Raw genomic sequence first — 20456 nt, 5'->3', positions numbered from 1 at the left:
GTCGTGAAATACTGCAAAGTTCCGCAGCGCTGTCTACCAACAGGACATATATGGCAAAATGGAAGCGATTCTGTAGTTGGTGCGTTGCTAATGCAGTGCATCCCTTAACGTCCTCTGCTGAGCAAATCCTTCCTTATTTGCTGCATTTAGCCAGATCAGGACTGGCGCACTCGTCTATTAAAGTCCATCTAGCAGCAATTTCCAGATATAGAAGATCGCCCGGATGCCCTTCCTTGTGGTCTAACAGACTAATCAAAGAATTCTTGAAAGGGCTGTTCAGGAAGTTTCCTCCTGTCAAGCGTCCCCCACCTTCATGGCAGCTTAACACAGTATTGTCGCAGCTGATGAAAGCTCCCTTCGAGCCCATACACAAATCAGAATTGCAATTCTTGTCATGGAAAGTGGCATTACTGTTGGCGCTCACATCAGCCAGAAGAGTGAGCGAGATACAAGCTTTTTCTATATTGGACCCCTTCATTCAATTCAGGCCGGATAAGGTGATGCTAAGAACTAACCCTAAATTTGTGCCTAAAATACCCTCTTATTTTCATCTGAATGAACCTGTCATCCTGCCTACATATTTTAAAAATCCATCCACAGCGGCTGAAACAGCTCTGCATACTTTGGATATTGGCAGATGCCTAAAATTTTACATTGAAAAGACAAAAAGCTTTCGCAAATCAAACCAACTGTTTGTTGCTTACTCAGGGGTCAGAAAAGGGCTGGCCCTTTCACGTTCCTCCATATCCAGATGGATCGCTTCCGCTATTGGCTACTGTCATGAGAAAGCAGGAAGACCTCTCGACAGGAAAGTCCTTGCCCATGATACGCGGAAAATGGCGACGTCTTCTGCATTACTAGCAGGAGTACCCCTTCCAGACATATGTAGAGCAGCAACCTGGTCGACTGCTCATACATTCACCAAGCATTACTGTCTGGACACGGAATGGAAAGCAGATGCAGCAGTGGGACAGGCAGTTCTGCGACATCTCTTTAAATAAGGTACATGTTTATGACTTGTATTCTGCAATTTTTTTTTACTATATAATATGTTTTTTCTCTTTACGCAAATAATTATAGTGACAATGTTTAATTGATCATGCCTTGGTATTGTGAAAAGTTTTTTTTTAATAGAAGCAATTTATGGCACACAGCCCCGAGATAGGAAAGGGGTCTAGCCTAGAAACGCTCTAACTATAGGAACTGCTATCTACTCTGATACAAGCATGTGAATCTATGAAAGATTGACTACTGGAGAAAGAACTAGTTACTTACCTGTACACTATGGTTCTCCAGTATTATCTTTCATAGATTCACATGCGCCCGCCCGCCTCCCCGTTTCCTTTAGGTAGACCGCCTTTTATCTCTGGTTTTCCTGTATAGCTCACTTTTGGGCGGTAGGAAATCTGAGGTATGGTGGCTCTGCTGGGAATGGTGTAGGCTGGGGCTGGTTGCTGATTGGCCGTAGTTTGGGCCACATAATGAGGAGGAGAGGTTACCCTCTGGTTTCTCTACTCTATGGTTTCAGGCAGTTTTTTCTTCTACTGCTATGATTATTATTTACCGGGAGACTCCCACCATGACGACGGGGAAGATACAAGCATGTGAATCTATGAAAGGTAATACTGGAGAACCATAGTGTACAGGTAAGTAACTAGTTCTTTCTTTGCTAGGATCCTTGTAGAACGTAGTCTCAAAGGCATGTTTACACTTGACTCCCTAGAGCCTATTCCTTCCTCTATCATCATCAGACATACGTTGTGCGGGAATGAGATCGGGAAGGTTTGTAACACTGGTGCCCATCATAGGATAGTGACATTAGACAGGACTTCAGACAGAGGACCAGAAGGCAACAATTTAGATGTCACTAATTGGAACAGGTTGTAAAAGGCAGGAATGTATAGGCTGGTAGGGGGATGTTGGAAGAGGGTCCCTGTGTGCAGGTAGACAGAAAAGAATGCATGGCAGAATTCAGGCAGGACGGCAAGCTGAAAAAGGTAGGTGGAGGCAAGGAGGAACAGCTGTAGCAGGCTCATCTTTAGAGGGTGGTGCTTAAGGAGGCAATCAGATGGCCAGAAAGAGATTTGCCAGCGAAGGTGTGAAGACTCAAACATATGAGAGGACAGAAGCACAGTGAGCAGGTTGAGGGTTGTAGGCAGGACAACAGGTCAGAGCTCAACCATGTATTGTGTACTTGTCACACTTGTTGATTGTGGGAAATTGCATTTTCATGAATATGTTGTGCATTGGAGTCTGGTGCTGGAGCTGTGATCCCCATTAGGCGTACAGGTGTATCAGCCGTGGGCACTGTGATTCCACACTATATGGTTCATCTGCTCAACCATCCTAATTTCCCACCAATCCTCTGATAACACCCCTCAATCCTGCTGTCATGATGGAGCATAACTCTGCATTGTCACCACCATGCTCTTCCTAGCAGGTAGACCCATCTACAGTACAATAAATGTCCCAGAATCCTGCAGACAGGTGCAGATATTCACTATTTAAGAATATTAATGAATATCCCACAATGTAGAATAAAAGTTCCATGATCAATCCTGCAACCACATCATCACATCATAGCAAGACATTGATATTGACTCACCGAGGAAGGATGGCTGGAAAAGCGCCTCTGGGGACCTGAACCTTTCATTGCCAATAGTGATCACCTGACCATCTGGCAACTCATAACTTTTCTCTAGTGAGGACGAGGAGGTAGCAGTCATCATTTCCTGATCAAAGTCCAAAGCAACATAACAGATCTTCTCTTTAATGTCGCGCACAATTTCTCTCTCAGCTGTGGTAACAAAGCTGTAGCCCCTCTCGGTCAGGATCTTCATGAGGTAGTCCGTCAGGTCACGACCAGCCAGGTCCAGACGCAGGATGGCATGAGGCAGGGCATAACCTTCATAGATGGGCACAGTGTGGGTGACACCATCACCAGAATCCATCACAATACCAGTGGTACGACCAGAGGCATACAGGGACAGGACAGCTTGAATGCTAACATACATAGCTGGTGTGTTGAAGGTCTCAAACATGATCTGAAAAAGAAAAGTTGTAGAGTGTAATAAGAGAACAAAGGCTGGGGCAAATGTGGGCTGACAGATAATGGTTATCCATCAGAAAACGCTGTAGTTTCATTAACTATTTGAACTAAAGTTAACACTATTCATAGCATTTCCAGAAATATTCTACAGATAAATGCAAGATTTTGGCCAGTAGAGAGTGAATAATATGCAGTCATAGTGCAATCAATCATGTTTGGTATCCTTTAAGGCACTTAATGTGGATGGGAGGTCAGGGAGAAACACATTTTAATTATTATGGGGAAAACAGGATTTGCAAGGTCCCTCAGAATTCCAGAGATGTTGAAAATGCCATGGGAATAACACGTGACACAAAGCCTATCATTTTCACTGTCTTTTATGATTGCACCAAAAAGTTTTCTAGCACAGATAGAATGAAAATTACATTTTTTAGATCAGACAGGAGGAAACTAGATTATGTAAATAAAACGTGTAGTACTTTGTGTAAATAAGAGATATAGCGGTAAAGGTATCCTCTTTTCATATGTTGGAGTATGCGTTGGTTTTTAGTACAAATCTGATCTCCGAATGTTCTTGCTTAGAAATAATGATGGCATTATATGCTTTGTATTTTATTTAGGTTCCATAACCCTCATTGGGCCCGACTTAGACTTTGGTGGACAGAGTAGTTCACTACAAACCTGGTGCGGTACCATGTCAGCCTAACCATCTTCCCACCGGCTCTAATAAAAGGGACGGTCAGAGTAAGGATATCAGACCTACTGCCTTATTTAGTGAGAACAGTTTAATGTATTTTTTTTTCTGTCTGTAGCCGTCCGGAAACACTTGGCGGTCTGGAATATAAAAGAATCGGAAATGACGTAAACACTGTAAGAAATCTCCCAGGGTGTGAGGTTCATTAGTTTTTTGTTTTTCAATAATAAATTCCACTTTCAGAGTTTATTTTTGAAACAGAAATAAGTTTGGTGTGCAGCCATTTGAAAGACGGCAGCCGCAAATCAAACTTGCAGTGCTTCAGGGGAACCACCATAACTATGGTTCCAGAGATCACCGCTGGCCCAGCAGTGATCTCGGGATATGGCGGGCAGTAGTCCACCAGGCTAGAAGACTTAATGTCCTCTGCCACCCTGACGGGTGGAGAGCTGGCACCAAGCTCCAATCAGGCCCATTTCCTTTGACAAATTTGACGGAATACATCTTGAGAATTACAGTTGCCCCAGTACCATGAATTAACTCCATTTCGGAATATGCTGGAGGTTTACGCTGACATTTTGCATTTAAGAAATGGTAAGATGCTGATAGGAATGTGATAGATATCGTAATGCATTTTATAAACTGTAAAGCTTTCTCTAAGTTATAGGTGATGCATCTTCCTTTTTGTAATTTTTGTTTATAGGCTTTACAATTTACCTATCTTGCTGAATTGTTTGTTGTTCATATCCATGGTTAAGAAGGCGGTCTCCTAAGAGTAAGCAATTATAGATATATCTGCTGACAAAATGATTCCTAAAATATGCACTTGTTGAAAAGAAAACATTTAAATTTACTTCATGGTTCAAATCTAAAACTTATAAAGTTTTATATCAGTTCTGTTTATGTGAGCGGCATTTTAAAAGACATGCAATAAAGAAATAGGTTGATTGAAGTTGGCATTGTGATCCTTTGGTGGACTCTGGAAAGTCAATGCCGTTTGCGGAGAGGACTTGTTGACACTGGCGTTATCTCTTTTAGGTCATTGCTTACCATGGCTTTGGTTTCACAGAACTCAAAGAAGAAACCTACTCCAAGGAATTTGTGAGAGCATTATCTAAAGCAGGTTTTCCTGAGGATAGGTGCTATTTGTTTATTTTAATGGTAACATTTGGCAAAGTAAGAGGGTGGGGGAGAATGTTAACGCATTGTTTCACTGGAATAAGGGACTGAATAAAACCCTATGAATTCCACTACTGAATTTAATTTGTATTGTATGTCCTTTACTAAGTGTCAAATAGTTTACTCAATAAAATTAAAAAAGATTCCATGACAACCAGCCATATTCTTAATAAGTATGAGTAGTTTCTATGCATCGATTCCATATTCTTGGTGAAATACAAACTAAGACTGAAGGATGCATCTGCCTTGGTAGAATAATCAACACCCCAGACAACAAAGCTAATCCACTTTTCCCTGGAAGCTTCTTAAAGAAAAGCTCCTGACTTCACAAACCACACATTTGACAGTTGATCTTAAGTGGGACCAGTCATTGGCCCTGTGAAAGTAGATTTTCAAAGGAATGCAGACAACAAATGAAATTATTATAAAAAATGAGTTAAAGTAACAAAATGTACAGAAGGAATACGCTTTCTTCAAAGGTTATGATTGCTCATGGTGTGGGTATGGATTAACAAACCTGTGTCATCTTTTCTCTGTTTTGTTTAGGGTTCATTGGTGCTTCTGTTAGCAGGACCGGGTGTTCCTCTGGGGCAACTCGGAGCTCGTTGTAGAAGGTATGATGCCAAATCTTCTCCATATCATCCCAGTTGTTCACAACACCATGTTCAATAGGATATTTCAAAGAAAGGATGCCCCTCTTGCTCTGGGCTTCATCACCAACGTAGCTGTCTTTCTGGCCCATACCAACCATCACACCCTAACAAGAGAGGAAGCGGCAATGTAATGAAAGCAATGATTTTATATGTATTCACAACAATTTAAATTATTAAACTTTAATAAAAAGTGACAAACACAGCTGAAACCATTGACAGGACACCCAGATACATAACCATAAACACAGCGTTGCTCTTCACAGAGGGGTCCGTAGTAAGATGGACACTTGGAAAACAGCTCAAGAAGTCCACTGTAGTTATCTCAAGATGGAACACAACTCCTGTTAATAGTCAAACATTTGGATTCTTCTACCTCATTTTCTCATTTTTTCTCTCTTTCTCTCTCTTTTCATTATTAGCTCTTTTTTCTATATCTCTCTTAATCTCTTTTCCTGTACTACTCTTTTCATTTCACTCTTTCCTTGTACATCTTAAATATTTAGGATAGATGTATTGATGTACTCCAGTCCCACAGGCATGTGAATAAGGGCTTGACTACATCGAGCCAGTTGCCTGAAAACAGATGAAAGTATAAAACCTTGGGCAGCAAACAACAATCTTCCATCCCCTCCTGACCCCACTGAAGTTTCCTTTGCAGTCATTGTCAATTTTTTAAAATGTATAATAAAAAGCGTATGTCTCCTTATTGGAATCTAAGATGTTAACTTAAATATATTGAAATTATATTTTCCATACTGTCTGAGATTGTATGAACTGCAAGCTAATGAGCTACGTGCAGAATGTTATTTATTTAATTATTTAGGATTTATAATGTGCATGGCTGCCCCAGCAACGAGACGTCCCATCGCATCGAAACTCAAGATAAAAGGCGAGAGAGCCCAGCCTAGCAACTAACATGTGAAAATGGGAATAGCCAGGTTTTTATGGTTTTGCGAAACACTAAGAGATTGGGCATAGCTCTAATGCGCACTGGGAGCGAGTTCCAGAGCTTTGCCGCTAAATAGCGGAAGGACACTATTGTGAAGGAGTTTAATTTTTTAATGTATAACAATGTATGCCTCCTTTGTGGCATCCAAGATGTCCATTCAAATAAAATTAAATACTATTTTCCATACCGACTCAGATTTGAAGGACTGCTTGCCAACGAGCTACGTGCAGAATTATACTGTGAAGTAGTTTCATTTCTAACCTGCCCCATTTGTATACAGCGCCGCATTCTAAAACTATTGCAGCATTAACAGCTTTTTAATAGCGGAACCCTTAAAGGTGAATTTCTAGCTGTTTCTAAATGTATACTTTTTCACTTTACTATAAGTTGTATTGAATTGCAGTGATTTACCTGCACTACGTAATTTACTTAAAGCTATTTTATACTGGTTTGTATGCATTTGTCTTAAAGTGGCTTCTTTGTCTGTCTGAAAAAAGTGAAATTGACAGAGCACTGTCTTTAATTGTAGTAAGGACTTCTTACATTAGGACATCACAATATTACAGCAAGCTGAATTGTCAAGCCAAGATGTTTCAGAATCTGCTCTTCAGTGCTAAAATGTGGGAAGTCCTTCTTCTACTAATATCCTCTCTTTTCAATGCGCTCTAAAAAGGTATTTTTTATCTTTACTGTTTAACAACTACTGTCTGTTTGTGATTACTAACTGTGCTTTTATTTTTTGTCTGAATACTTTTTTGTCCGACTAGTTTTTACATTTACACAATGTATCATTTCATTGAGGAATTTTACTTTTGACAATGTATTTTTTATTAGTCAATTTAAACTGGCTCTCAAACAGTGGCGAGTAGACATTAAAAATGGTGGTTGTCAAGGACAATCCAGAGTGCCACATTTATTATAGAGGCAGGAATATCAATAACCTAACTCCTATTCCGTACATCAAACATGACTAGATGGAGCGACATTTATACTCAAGACATCACAACCATCCCACTATCAAGGCTCAAAGGTTCCCACAAACTCCTAGGCCCTACAGCTACGTTATGCTCCTCAATTACAGAGAGTTGCAACCAAAGACAGAGACCAAAGTCAAACTTGATTCTTCAAAACCTATACTGAAGTGTGACAAGTAGTAAAAACGTAAGCGCATAAATGGACCTTACAAAAGCCGTTCCATTGCCTCCTTACATACTTTAGGAGTGGACACCACCATCTCCGAGCTAAGCAATCCATGCCAACAACCAACAGCCTCCCATCAGGTCTGCATAGTGCAGTGACCTTCCTTCCCCTGTCAACCACCAGGGTTCATTAGTTTGTGAACTTTTGCACCACTAATTTATGTTCTATAGGGCCAGATGCATGAAGCATTTTTCTCCTCACAAACAGGCCGATTCGCAGAACCCGCCCATTTGCGCTTGCAAAAAATGCTTTCGCAATGCATCAAACCCAATTTTGTGATTCAGTAACCTGTTACCAAATCGCAAAATGGGTTTGCAATTCACTATTTGGAAGGGCGTTTAGGGCGTCCCTTCCAAATAGCGAATTGTGATGATGAATGCTGTAGCAAAACATTCGCATTTTACCACTTACTTCAAGTAGGTGGTAAGACATTTGCAAATGGGAAGGGGTCCCCAAAGGACCCGTTCCCCATTGTAAATGTTTGTAAAAACATTTTTAAGAGCAGGCGATGGTCCCACGGAGCACTGCCTGTCTTAAAAAATGTAAAGAAAAAGTTTTATTTTTCTATTTGAAAAGCATTCTCATTTTCCTTTAAGGAAAATGGGCTGCTTTACAAAAAGAAAACGATTGCTTTATTTAAAATCAATCACAGACATGGTGGTCTGCTGATCTCAGCAGGCCACCATCCCTGTGATTTTCGCGATTACTAGGGTGTCGCAAATTGCAACCTACCTCATTAAGGGGCAGATGTATCAAGATTCCATTTTGCGATTTCTAAATAGCGATTTTTAAGGAATCGCTGTTTAGAAATCGCAAAATGGGATGTACGTAAAAAATCGCTATTTTTTAGTGATTTCTTAATCTTCCTTATTTGCGAATTCGCAATTAAGGAATAATTTCCCAATCATTCCTATGGGCCAGGAGGCCCATAGGAATGATTGTGAAATTAATCTCAATTTGCGATTCGCAATTTGCTAATCGCAAATTGAGAATAATTTCAAGGGGGCAGGGGTGTCTCAAGGACACCCTGCTGCACCCCTGAAATGTACATGTGTGTACATATGGCGCACATTCATGCCCTATGGGCATGTGTGTGCGTCACATGCCACCTTCAAAAATGCCAAATTGTAAATTTTTAAAAGAATTCGCAAATTAACATCAACTACAAGTTGGTGTTAATTTGCGATTTCTTAACCAAAATTCGCAATTGAAAAATGCTACATATATAGCATTTAAGGAATCGCAAAATTGCGATTCCTTAAATGCTATGGCAAAATAAGGAATCGCAAGGTTTTGCGATTCCTTAATTTGCGAATTTTTGATGCATGCCAAAACATGCAAATAGACTGTTTGCGATTCGCAAAGGCTGAAATTCTGCGAATTTCGGACTTTGCGATTCGCAAACAGCTTGATACATCTAGCCCCAATATTCATGAGGTAGGTCATTTGCGACCCCCCTTAGGATTCGCAGAAAGTGTACTTGCAAATTAGAGGTCACGTACCTGATGTCTTGGGCGTCCCACAATGGATGGAAAGACAGCACGTGGAGCATCATCTCCAGCGAAGCCGGCTTTGCACATACCAGATCCATTGTCGATTACCAGTGCAGCAATATCATCCTCCATGGTGAACTGTGGGAAGAAGAGTCATGAATATTGTTAGCAGCAAAAACATGTGGAATACGGGGGGAGCTGATGAGTAGAATGGCATTCACTCATTACACATTTTGCCACATATAAACTACTTGTGAATTGTTGCCGCAATCTATAGTCAGACAACAGGATGTGGGAGCACACCGCTGACCTCTCAGGCAAGGTTCTCCCCAGGCATTCTGGGGAATGTAGTCTATTGTAGCTCGCTCCGATATTTGCGAGTATGGGATGTGAAGTGGTGTGCTCCCACCCCTGTTCCTGTTTAATAGTACTCCCGTGAGTCATTGAGCTGACGAGCTTGTGAATGAAGGACCCGCATGCCTGTGAGAGGTACCTGACCTGAGAAACATGTTGGCAGCCTACTCAGCAAACCCCAAATGTGAAAGACTGTAATCTCTACTGATGACGGTTAAAGAACCAGAAACACGTGTCTAGAGATCAGCACTATCTGCGCCAACTGTGACGAAACACTCAAACACTCTTGAAGCAAGCAAGTAACTGAAACTGCATTTACCACAATGCCAGGGGCGAACCTTGCTGGGAGGTGAAGCGGTGTGTTCCCACCCCTTTTCCTGCATTCTATAGGCAGTACAGGAAAAGTTGCACAAAGACCTCAACAGTATTCTCTAAATCTGTTCAATAAAAAGAGAAAATATAATCCCTCATGATATGTGTATATTCACACCAAATCCAGGTCAGGCCACTACTACACCAGCTATAATTAGTTCCCTTATTTTCTGTTACCAGACCCAGCTTCATAGAGCATCTCTGTATGGAGGAGATGTGGTATTTGCCAAACACAATTTTGAAAAAAGACATTAAAAAATAGAACATTTCCAAATATACCTAAAATAGGGTTAAAGATATACCCGATGTATTCCTCTTTTGTGTGACTGATTCTCTTTCTAGCCACCCTTTGGTTGAGGTTTCCAGTGTCACACCTCTTCTGAGTTTGGGTCCTCTGGTGTTGTATATTCACCATCTAAATTCTCAAATGTACTATCTGTGGCCGATGACCCTCACATTCATCCACTTTGTGTTGCTGGATATTCATTCCATTCCATTTCCTCCTCTCCTTCTGCTCTTTTGGGTTGCTTCTATCTCGCTTACCACACCCTCCCTTCCGCCTATTGCCCACTTGAATAATACTTATGGGAAAACGCCTTCGCCTCCCATGCATGAGGATGATCCCCTCTTCCATCCCCCTTGTGTAAGTGATGCTCCCTTCAACCCATCACACTGTGTTCCTGTTACTCCAGATCTACCCGCTTTGTGTGGCAAATCAAAGTTCCCCGCGTGGCATGAAGGAGGCCTTCTATAACCTTTGTGGAGGGCTGATTGCACTTTGAAGACTATTTTTATTTGGTCACACCATTTCATCCCAAAGAATTCCAGTTTGTTTATAATGTAAATGCTTGGTGTGGTATGGGAGTGTAGGCTTTGGTAACGTTTTGGTAAATCACATCAGTCGCCCTACCTTTACCTATTTTCCATGTTACCGACTCAAAGGAATCACTTAGATTTGTCTAATATGACCTACCTGTGTGACATCACGTTTTAATGGACCTAGTAACTGGCTTCCCTCAAGAAACAGTGACGGATGACTAAATCCTGCATAGGTGATTTCATTAATGTTCTCCTCTCCAGGTGTTTTACTGACAAGCCTGAAGGTGTAGGCCCCTTCTAACTTGAAAAGGGGATCACTATTCTTTCAATTATATGTGACTACATAAATCTCAGTAAAGACTTCAATGTGACTCATCTTTAGTTGCAAAACTGTTCCATACTCTCATTCTTTTCAGAGTAGGAGCACTTTTTTTAAAATGTATTAATGTGTTTTACTCTTGTGAATAACTCAATGAGCTTGTTAGTCTCTGTGCTGTATTAATTTCTTACTACAAGTCTCACTTCAAGTGCACCTGGGATACCCACGTGGTAGTCCTGCACCAGAGAGAACAATATCATGGGGATGTGTAATTATGAGAGACCTGAATACCTTGGTACTGAAGGGCATATGTACAAGGACTGGCGATAACTACCGCTAACACTAGTTAGCTGCAGTTTTCTTACCGCTGTGTACCGCTGAAAACTATCACCTTGTTAGCGACGCATTTACAAGACGTTGCTACATGGCGAAAGCTTCTGGGATCCTCTGTGAAAACTGCAGCTAAGATTAGTGTGATGGCGTTAGGAATTCCGGCGTTAGCGGGTGAAAACCAACAAAAGCCCCATTAGCAGCAAAAAAACACAAGTTAGTCAGCCCAACGTGAGTTTTTTGCCTCTTTTGGGAAAAATAGTCTATCAGTCGACCTCCAATAGGGAAATAGGTAAAAAAGAAATTTAAATGCAGAATGCAGCAGCTAGGACCAAGTGCAGCACACATCAACAGCCCCCTCAAGCCACTCAACATCCAGGATGACCTGGATAAGAGCCTGGATGCCTCGCAGGACCTGCGTCTGGAGCCTGGATGCTCACTGGACCTGCGCCTGGAGCCTGGATGCCTCACTGGACCTGCGTCTCGAGCCTGGAGTGGGATGCGGAGGAACTGTGGAGTCGATGACCCATGGTAGTAGACATTGAGGCGCGGCGATCGCCCGTACCTGGTGGTGAAGTCTGGCCTGTCGCATGGAGACAGGTTGCTGACCTGTGTGAGAAGACCGCCTTGGGCCCCTTGGAGCTATGAATGCTAGAGGCGCTCCAGTGCACCAATGTAAGGAGGTCTGCATTGTATACTACGATCCACCACTACACTGGGTTGCATGGAGGGGATTACCAACGGTGGGCGGCACCTCTTTGCATGACAGGCCGGATGAGGTCGCGCTGGCCGGAAGCTGTGGAGGGTGAGGCCCCTGAGCTGCGCCAAACTTGTGTTGCAGGAGCGCTGCAAGTTCATGCCTAAGGGGGCCCTGCTGCATCAACGGCATCAACAGGTTCACTAGCGGACTTGGCGGAGACTGCTGTACCCAGGCTTGTGCAAACCTACCTGGCCGAGGCTCCTGCTGGCTGAGTCACAGATTTGGAGGGGGTTTAGCGGATTGTGTCACAGTGTCAATGTCCAGGTAAGGAGAAGGTGTGACATGTAGCGGAGAAGGCCCGGGGGTCCACCGACGACATCCTACTTGGCGAACTCAAGTTCCACCTGGACAAACCCCAGTGACCAGAACACCACCCCCTCCTGGTGTAGCTCCCCAACATCAGACTCAAACAGCTAGTCACCGCAGTAAGCCAGATAGCAGGACACGCGGTCGAGTACGTCTCCTCCACCAGCGGGACCTCCAACTAAAGCCACACCACCCGACGCTCCTTGACCGACCATCATTGTATACATCACATCTCCACCATGCCCACCGTACAACAACCGCCATCATGGCCCCCCTCGCAGCTGGATCAGGGCCAACTAAGTACGTCTCACCAATTCCCTCAGCACCACCTCTCCGCCAACGCTTACAGACGATGACACCGCAGCGCAAAACTGCCACTGATGGATCTTCAACTGCGCCCACACCCGGGCACCCCTCAAGAATGGCACTACGTCAGTACCTTACGCCTGCATGATGGCATGCGGAAGGGTGATGCAGTGTCACAGGGATATGCTGGCCCCATGCATTGCTGAAATTGCGTCATGGTTGTGACACAACTGCAGCAATGCGTGACTTTAGCGCAGACAGATATGTCAGTATTCCAGACGGATCTGTCATTGCTTGCGTCATGGAGCGCTGTCCATTGAAAACATTGCATCTGTGGTGTCGCAAGAAGGGGTAGTGAAAAGTGTTGCAACAATGTCTTCTCACAGAGCTGCAACACTTTTCATGAGAGAGGCCCAGGAATGCGCACTATCTTATTGATGGTGCGCAGTTCTGCCCTGTAGTTTTGTCGCAGGGCAGCGCAGCAACATTGCTTGCAGCGCGGTCCAGCAACAAAACCTGCTGAAACGAGGACCCAAGCGTTATCTCCATTTTTAAGACCAGCTATTTTCTTGTCTTAAAAAACTGGAGGCAGTTTTTGTGGTCCTCCAAACTTAAGGAATCCCCTTGTTAATATTGTGAAGTGGGGTTAGCGGCCGTTTTTGCAGGGGAACACCTTCCTTGCATGTCATTATCTCTAACAGAATTGGTGATCTTTTTAATTGATGTTTCCGCCGGAAAGCTGCAACTAAAAGAGGTTAACGACAACTTATACATATGGCGATAAAAATATTGCCTCAAAACCGTCGGAAAAGTGCCGCTAATGTGCTGTTAACTCCTTGTACATATGCCCCTTAAAGTTTAGCCCTCACCAATGGGAAATTGCCAAGGCAATTGGTGTTTCTGCACCAATCCCCATGGGTTTTCACCTGCACTGTAACTTTTTTCCCTTCACGTTTTGCCAAATGTTTTCTTGGAGTGTTGTCCGAATGGGTGCCGGAAGGGCATCAGCAACACAGTCTTGCCGATAAACTTTTAGTCCTGATTCTGCAGGTAACTTCTTTTAGTGAACCAACCTGAATTAATAGGGCACTCGTAATGAGGGCTATGCAGATGTGTTTTTTTTTAAATTAGCTTCCATAGAATCCGCGATCTCTGTTCATTATAAGGCAAATCTCTATATTTGAGAAATGTAGTAAAATTGCTTAGAACTCATGCTCAATGTTTGTTTATTTTTGTTTTTAAAAATGTTAATTTCTTGAGGTCCAGCTCATGATTTCCTTTGGCCCAATGTTTCATCTGCTTTCTCAGCTTTTAGCTGCGCACAAGTTCACACCAACCTACCTGGTCCTGCCACTTTACCAACTAACTCTTTGCAATCCCCAGTATAAGTGATTCTTTTGAAAATCTGCTGGTCTCCAAGTCCTCCATGTGTTGTTTTACCGCTTCTTTGTTGGCCTTTCATAAACTGTTCTTTATTTTCTATTAGTAACTGATTTTAAAGAAATGAAAAGTAATCTGTGAGTACGGCACATGGCCAAGGGGTAAAGCAAGAAGTACCCTAGAGTGAGGCGGAAGTGGTTGGGTACTGTTGAGGGTCTTAAGTAACTTGCCTTTGTATTTTGCCTGTGTAGGACTTTTGGGGGTCGTGATTGGGGGTCGCTTTGATGGTGGGAATGTAATTTTATCCAGTATTGGGGTATCTTTCATAGATTCACATGCCTGAATCATTCCCCGTCGTCGAGGCGGGAGTCCCACGGTAAATTATATATATATAGCAGTGCCTAAAAACCATTAGTAGTAGGCTAGAAAAGGATATAGGCCCAACTAGGCCCAAAACTTAGCAGCCTATCTACCTCATTATGTAAAAAGAACTGAAAATGTAGCCTCAGCCAATCAGCTAACCTCACCCTCTAGAACCTTCCCAGCCCAGGCAGTTCCCCCCAGATTTTCACCGCACTTCGTGTGTAAGGGAGTCTCCCTGAGTGCCTACTCAGTTTTTCTTCAAAATTTCTTCTATTCTCTCAAGATGTCTGAAAAGAAGGCTCTATTCAAGGCTTGTGGTTCCTGCTTCAAGAAGAGGGTACATGTGGACGACCAGCACTCTGATTGTATTTATTGTTTGCATCCTTCACATGTTGTGAAGGATTGCAGGATATGTCGAACCTTCCCTCCTAAGACCATCAGGGATAGAGAGGCAAGAGTTCTTTTGTGGCTGAAGTCGTCTGCCACAGATGACGAGGACAGAGCCTCTACCTCAAGTAAGAGAGCCAGTTCCAAAGAGAGGTGTTCTCCTGAGAGATTGAAAAAACCTAAATTCTCTCATAAACCCTCTGAGTCCACAAAGAGTGCTGCGTCAACAGAGTCTTCTACTGTGAGTACAGTCCGCACTAAAGCTGTCTCTTTGGTGTCCTCTCTCACTGTCACCACCTATTCTACGTCATCTACTTCTTCAAGTACTGTTACCACCTCAGCAATTACTTCTCCTGTGATGTCCGTCATGGTTTCTTCTTCTGAGAAAAAATCATCGAAGAAAAGCTCGTCGTCGACGAGTCTTCCGTCGACGACCAAATCACCATCTACGAAGCATTCGTCATCGCTTCCGTCGACGCTCTCGTCGACGGCTCCCCCGTCGACGAAGGTTTCCACTATCCAGTCGACGAAGATCCCGTCGACGAAGACCCCGTCGACGAAGAGCCCGTCGACGACAAGCCCGACGACGACGAGCCCGTCGACGACGAGCCCGTCGACGAAGGTTTCAGCTCCATCGACGACAAGCTCGACGACGAAGAGTCCGTCGACGGATCCGTCTACTAGGACGCCTTCAAAAAAGTCCTCGTCGACGATTACAACACCAATGACGATACCGTCGACGACAGTACCGGCAACTCACACATCTGTTTCACTTCTACCGTCGACAGCAGCGCTGGCATCTTTGAATGTGCCGTCTACGCATTTATTGCCCACATCTCCGGTAAGGGTACAGTATACCCATTTCCAGATGAAATCATTTCAGAGACAGAGTTACTCTCATTTGTCTCCCCTCTTGCCTTCGCATATTTTGGAAAACTACGTGGAGGCAGATTCTGATGATGAAGGGAATGATGACGAGCCTTTTGGAGTGGCCCATCACCCTTCCCAGTTACACATAAAATATCAAGAGGATGAAGATGATGATGAGGTTTATTACTATCAGGAAAATTTAGCTACTCCTTATCATCAGGAGCAACAACACGCAGAAGACACGACTCATCTTCCGTCTTTTCTAATTCATAATTTACAGGCCATGCTGGCTGATTATCGTCAGAGGTTTCCACCAACTCTGCCTACTCCAAATCCTGTGCCAGTAGACATGCCGATAAATTCCCCGCCACATCCTTCGCACTCTCCAAGGCAGGACGTTGACCCCGGGACTGGAGGTCATGATGTTGACGTCTCCTCTCCAGATGAGGATGAAAGAGAGGATGGGGAACTTCCGGATTCCCTGCCTACGGAACCATGGAATGATTACATCATTCCTATGCCCTCTCCTAATTTGCCACAACCTTCAGATTCTCCGCCAGAAGACATAGGAGGTTTTCATAACATCATGCACCGGGCAGCTGCTCGATTTGCAATTACAGTTTCGGTTGAGCAGACTGACTGTTTTCTTCATGATTTCAAAGAAGGGTATAGAAGGGTATCCAGATCTATCCCTATCATTGATTATATTTGGAAAGAAGGGATTAATATAATGAAGACGCCAGCTTCCATCCCGGCGGTTCTTCCAAGAGTCGACAAGAAGTACCGAGCACCACCGGATACTCCTTCATGTTTGATCGGTCATCCACGTCCTGACTCAGTGATTTTACAAGCGGCTCAACAACGATCCAAGAATCCGGCTGCACCAATTTCAACACCTCCAGACAAAGAGGGCAGGAGATTGGATGCGATTGGGAAGAAGTTCTCAGCTAATGCCGCTGCTACTGTTAAGATTGCTAATTCTTTGGCAATTTTAGCACGTTATGACAGACAAATGTGGTCAGATCTGTCGGAATTCATCAACCTGGTTCCCGATGACCGTGTTGAAGAGGTCAGGAAGGTTGTCATGGAAGGCGAGCGGGCAGCTTCTGAGATTATCGATTGCGCCCTCGATGTCTCTAATACAGCCTTTAGACAATTGGCCGGAGCGGCAGTTTTCAGACGGCAAGGATGGCTCAAGGCGACTTCTTTCAGACCTGAAGTACAGACCAAAATACTTGACATGGCCTATGATGGCGAGTTATTGTTTGGCAAGCACATAGATGAAGCATTGCTTACGATCAAAACGGATACTGATACGGCCAAATCGCTTGGTACACTACAGTATAAGCGAGGTTTTTTCAGAGGAGCAAGAGGCCGTGGTTTTTCTTCCAGAGGACATTATCAAAATCAGCAAAACCGCCAGTATCAACCTCAGAATAAGCCGTACTACCAACAGTCCTATCGGCAGTCATCGTCAGCGGGTTTCTCTCGTCAAGGAGGGAAACGACGTTCTAACTACCAGGGACGCGATTCAAATAAACACCAGTGAGTTTTGCCGGACACCATCCTCCCTTCCTTCCCTCCCCGTGGGCGCCAAGATCTCCGCCTTTTATCAACAGTGGCGGAAGATAACTTCAGATCGGTGGGTTCTGGACATAGTCAAACACGGACACACTCTGGAGTTCTTGCAGAAACCTCCAATGTCACCGCCCAGGGGTCCCTCCCCTCCTCGTCTTCATTTGTTATACATGGAAGCCATGAAGATGCTACGCAAAAATGCGATAGAAAAAGTTCCAACATCCCAGAAAAATCAGGGGTTTTACTCTCGCTTCTTCCTTGTGGAAAAGGTTTCAGGAGAGTGGCGTCCAATTTTGGATCTACGAAACTTAAACAAATATCTGAAAAAGCAGAGTTTCCGCATGGTGACGCTCACGGATGTCCTCCATTGCCTCATGGAAGGCGATTTCATGGCTTCCCTGGATATGGAAGACGCTTACTTCCACATTCCCATTCATCCAAACCACCGCAAGTTTCTGAGATTCACAGTGGCTGGTGTCCATTTTCAATTCAAGGTGCTCCCTTTCGGCCTGAAATCTGCACCGAGAATCTTTACCAAGACTCTAGTTCCGGTTGCAGCTGCGTTGAGGTCACAGGGAATCCAAGTATTCCCGTACCTCGACGATTGGTTAATAAAGAGTCCAACAAAAACTTCAACAAGGCAATCGGTCAAAAGTGCTCTATCAATGTTCTCGAATCTGGGCCTGACCCTCAACGTCAAAAAATCTCAACTGCAACCCAAACAAATTCTGACGTTCCTAGGAGCAGTACTGGACACTTCTCAGTGCAAGGCCTTCTTGACCCAAATTCGTCAGGACAAGATCACAAAGCTGGCAAGTCAAATACGGTCAAAAAAGTCTCTTTCGGTCCGACAGTTTGTTTCCCTGCTAGGGATATGTTCCTCTGCACTCCATCTAGTTCCACTGGCTCGACTCAGAATGAGGCCTCTCCAAGAGGAATTGCATCGCCAGTGGCGGCAGATAGACGGATCTTTCGAGGACCGAATCAAGGTCACGACCAAGATGAAACAAGCTCTTCTATGGTGGGCGGCAAAGAACAATTTGTCTCCGGGGCTCACTTTTCTTCAGACCCTACCGGAATTTACTCTGACAACAGATGCCTCCATGGAGGGTTGGGGAGGCCATCTCCAAGACCTTCAAGTGCAGGGACGGTGGTCCCATCAGTACAAGCACAAACACATCAACTGCCTCGAGTTGAGGGCCATTTTTCAGTCCTTGCGAGCCTTCCTGCCAAGAATTGCAGGCTCTGCAGTGCTGGTGCGCACAGACAACACCACCAGCATGTTTTACGTAAACAAGCAAGGGGGCACAAAATCTCTAGCCCTGTCTCTTCAAGCGCAGGAAATGTGGGAATGGTTAGTCCATCACAAAATTTCCCTCAGAGCGGAGCATGTTCAGGGAATTCAGAATTCTCTGGCCGACGATCTCAGCAGATCGTTCACAGGATGTCACGAGTGGGAACTCGAACAACGCCAAGTGGAAACAATTTTCCGGCTCTGGGGCACACCAACACTGGACCTGTTTGCCACGCAACAGAACAGCAAATGCATATACTTCGCCAGCAGGTTCCACCAGCAAGGATCGAGAGGAAATGCCCTGTTGATGAGGTGGACCGGAATCTTTGCGTATGCCTTCCCACCGATTCCTCTCATCCCAAAGGTTCTACAGAAAATGAAGAGAGAGCGTTGCTCTCTAATCCTAATTGCTCCTCGCTGGCCGAGACAGTATTGGTTCCAGGAGCTTCTGATACTCTCCCATCAACCTCCACTGCGCCTCAAGCCGACACTTTCAATGCTGACAAGGGAGGAAGGACAATACTTCATCCAGATCCTCAGTCGCTGCACTTGCACGCCTGGCTCCTGACTTCTTAGAGTTTAAGGACCTGGAGATTTCTCCAGACTGTAGAGCTGTTCTATCTCAGGCTCGTGCACAGTCTACCATCAGAACCTATCGCTTCAAATGGAAGAGATTCTATTTATGGTGCGGAGAGCGTGACGTCCATCCACTACAGGCTCCTCCAGAGAAGATTCTGCCTTATCTGCTGTCTCTAGCCAGATCAGGTCTCGCTTTTTCTTCTATCAAAGTTCACCTTGCTGCCATATCCAGATTCAGAAAGAGTTACAACAAACCATCTTTGTGCTCTTTCTCTTTAATTAAACAGTTCCTTAAAGGATTATTTCAAGTTTTCCCTCCAGTGCGGCCTCCTCCTCCTGAGTGGGATCTCAATATTGTGTTATCTCAATTGCTGAAAAGGCCTTTTGAACCAATTCATAAATCAGAACTTAAATTCTTGACTTGGAAAGTGGCTGTTTTATTGGCCCTCACTTCAGCCCGGAGAGTAAGTGAGATACAAGCGTTCACTATATCGGAACCTTTCCTACATTTTTCAAAAGATTGTGTGACACTTAGAACTCATCCTAAGTTTATTCCCAAAGTTCCGACCCAGTTTCACATCAATCAACCGGTGAAACTCAAAACTTTCTTTCCAGACCCCAAGACTCCAGCTGAAAGGATGCTGCATTCCTTGGATGTCCAAAGATGCCTCAAATTCTATTTACAAAAGACAAAAGATTTGCGCAAATCTACCCAACTGTTTGTAGCTTATGGCCAAGCTACACGTGGTCAGGCAGTGACGAAGGCAACTATAGCCAGATGGCTTTCCTCTGTTATAGTCTTCTGTCATGAGAAAGCGAACAAGCCCCTGACAAGAACGGTTAAGGCGCATTCCACCAGGATGATGTCAGCGTCTACAGCCCTATTTGCAGGGGTGACCCTGGAAAACATCTGCCGTGCTGCTACATGGAAAAGTGTGCATACTTTTACCAAGCACTATTGCCTGCAGCCGGTGCTACATGAAGATACGTCAGTGGGAGAAGCAGTGTTGCAGCATCTTCTTCACTGAGGTCAGCCTTTTATGGTTTTCTTATTTCTATTGCTACATTTGTGCTAAAATACTGATTTAATGCTCTATATATAGATATATATTATATGGAGGTATTGTCATGATTATGCATATGTACTGAAATATGTTCTTGCTCTAGTACCTTCCAGGTTGTGTGGGGATATATGGTTTGGATTGTCTCCCACCTTCCTCTA

At 44.1% G+C, this 20456-nt stretch overlaps 1 protein-coding gene across 1 annotated transcript in view; it reads right to left on the bottom strand.

Moving 5' to 3' along the window:
• The window catches only part of LOC147684807 (actin, cytoplasmic 1-like), a 49309-nt gene that overhangs the window by 13236 nt on the left and 15617 nt on the right, over positions 1-20456 (bottom strand). Inside the window, exons 2-4 of the mRNA XM_086940675.1 lie at positions 9227-9355; positions 5440-5679; positions 2606-3044 (exon numbers count right to left, since the gene is read on the bottom strand). Coding sequence (XP_086796801.1) covers positions 2606-3044; positions 5440-5679; positions 9227-9349 — 802 coding nt within the window. The 5' untranslated portion in view covers positions 9350-9355. The remainder of the gene's footprint in view (positions 1-2605; positions 3045-5439; positions 5680-9226; positions 9356-20456) is intronic.

Source organism: Lissotriton vulgaris, chromosome 10 (assembly GCF_964263255.1).
Source record: "Lissotriton vulgaris chromosome 10, aLisVul1.2, whole genome shotgun sequence".
NCBI classification, from domain to species: domain Eukaryota; kingdom Metazoa; phylum Chordata; class Amphibia; order Caudata; family Salamandridae; genus Lissotriton; species Lissotriton vulgaris.
Note: the sequence above shows the minus strand (reverse complement) of the source record. Positions and strands in the feature narration are given on the sequence as shown.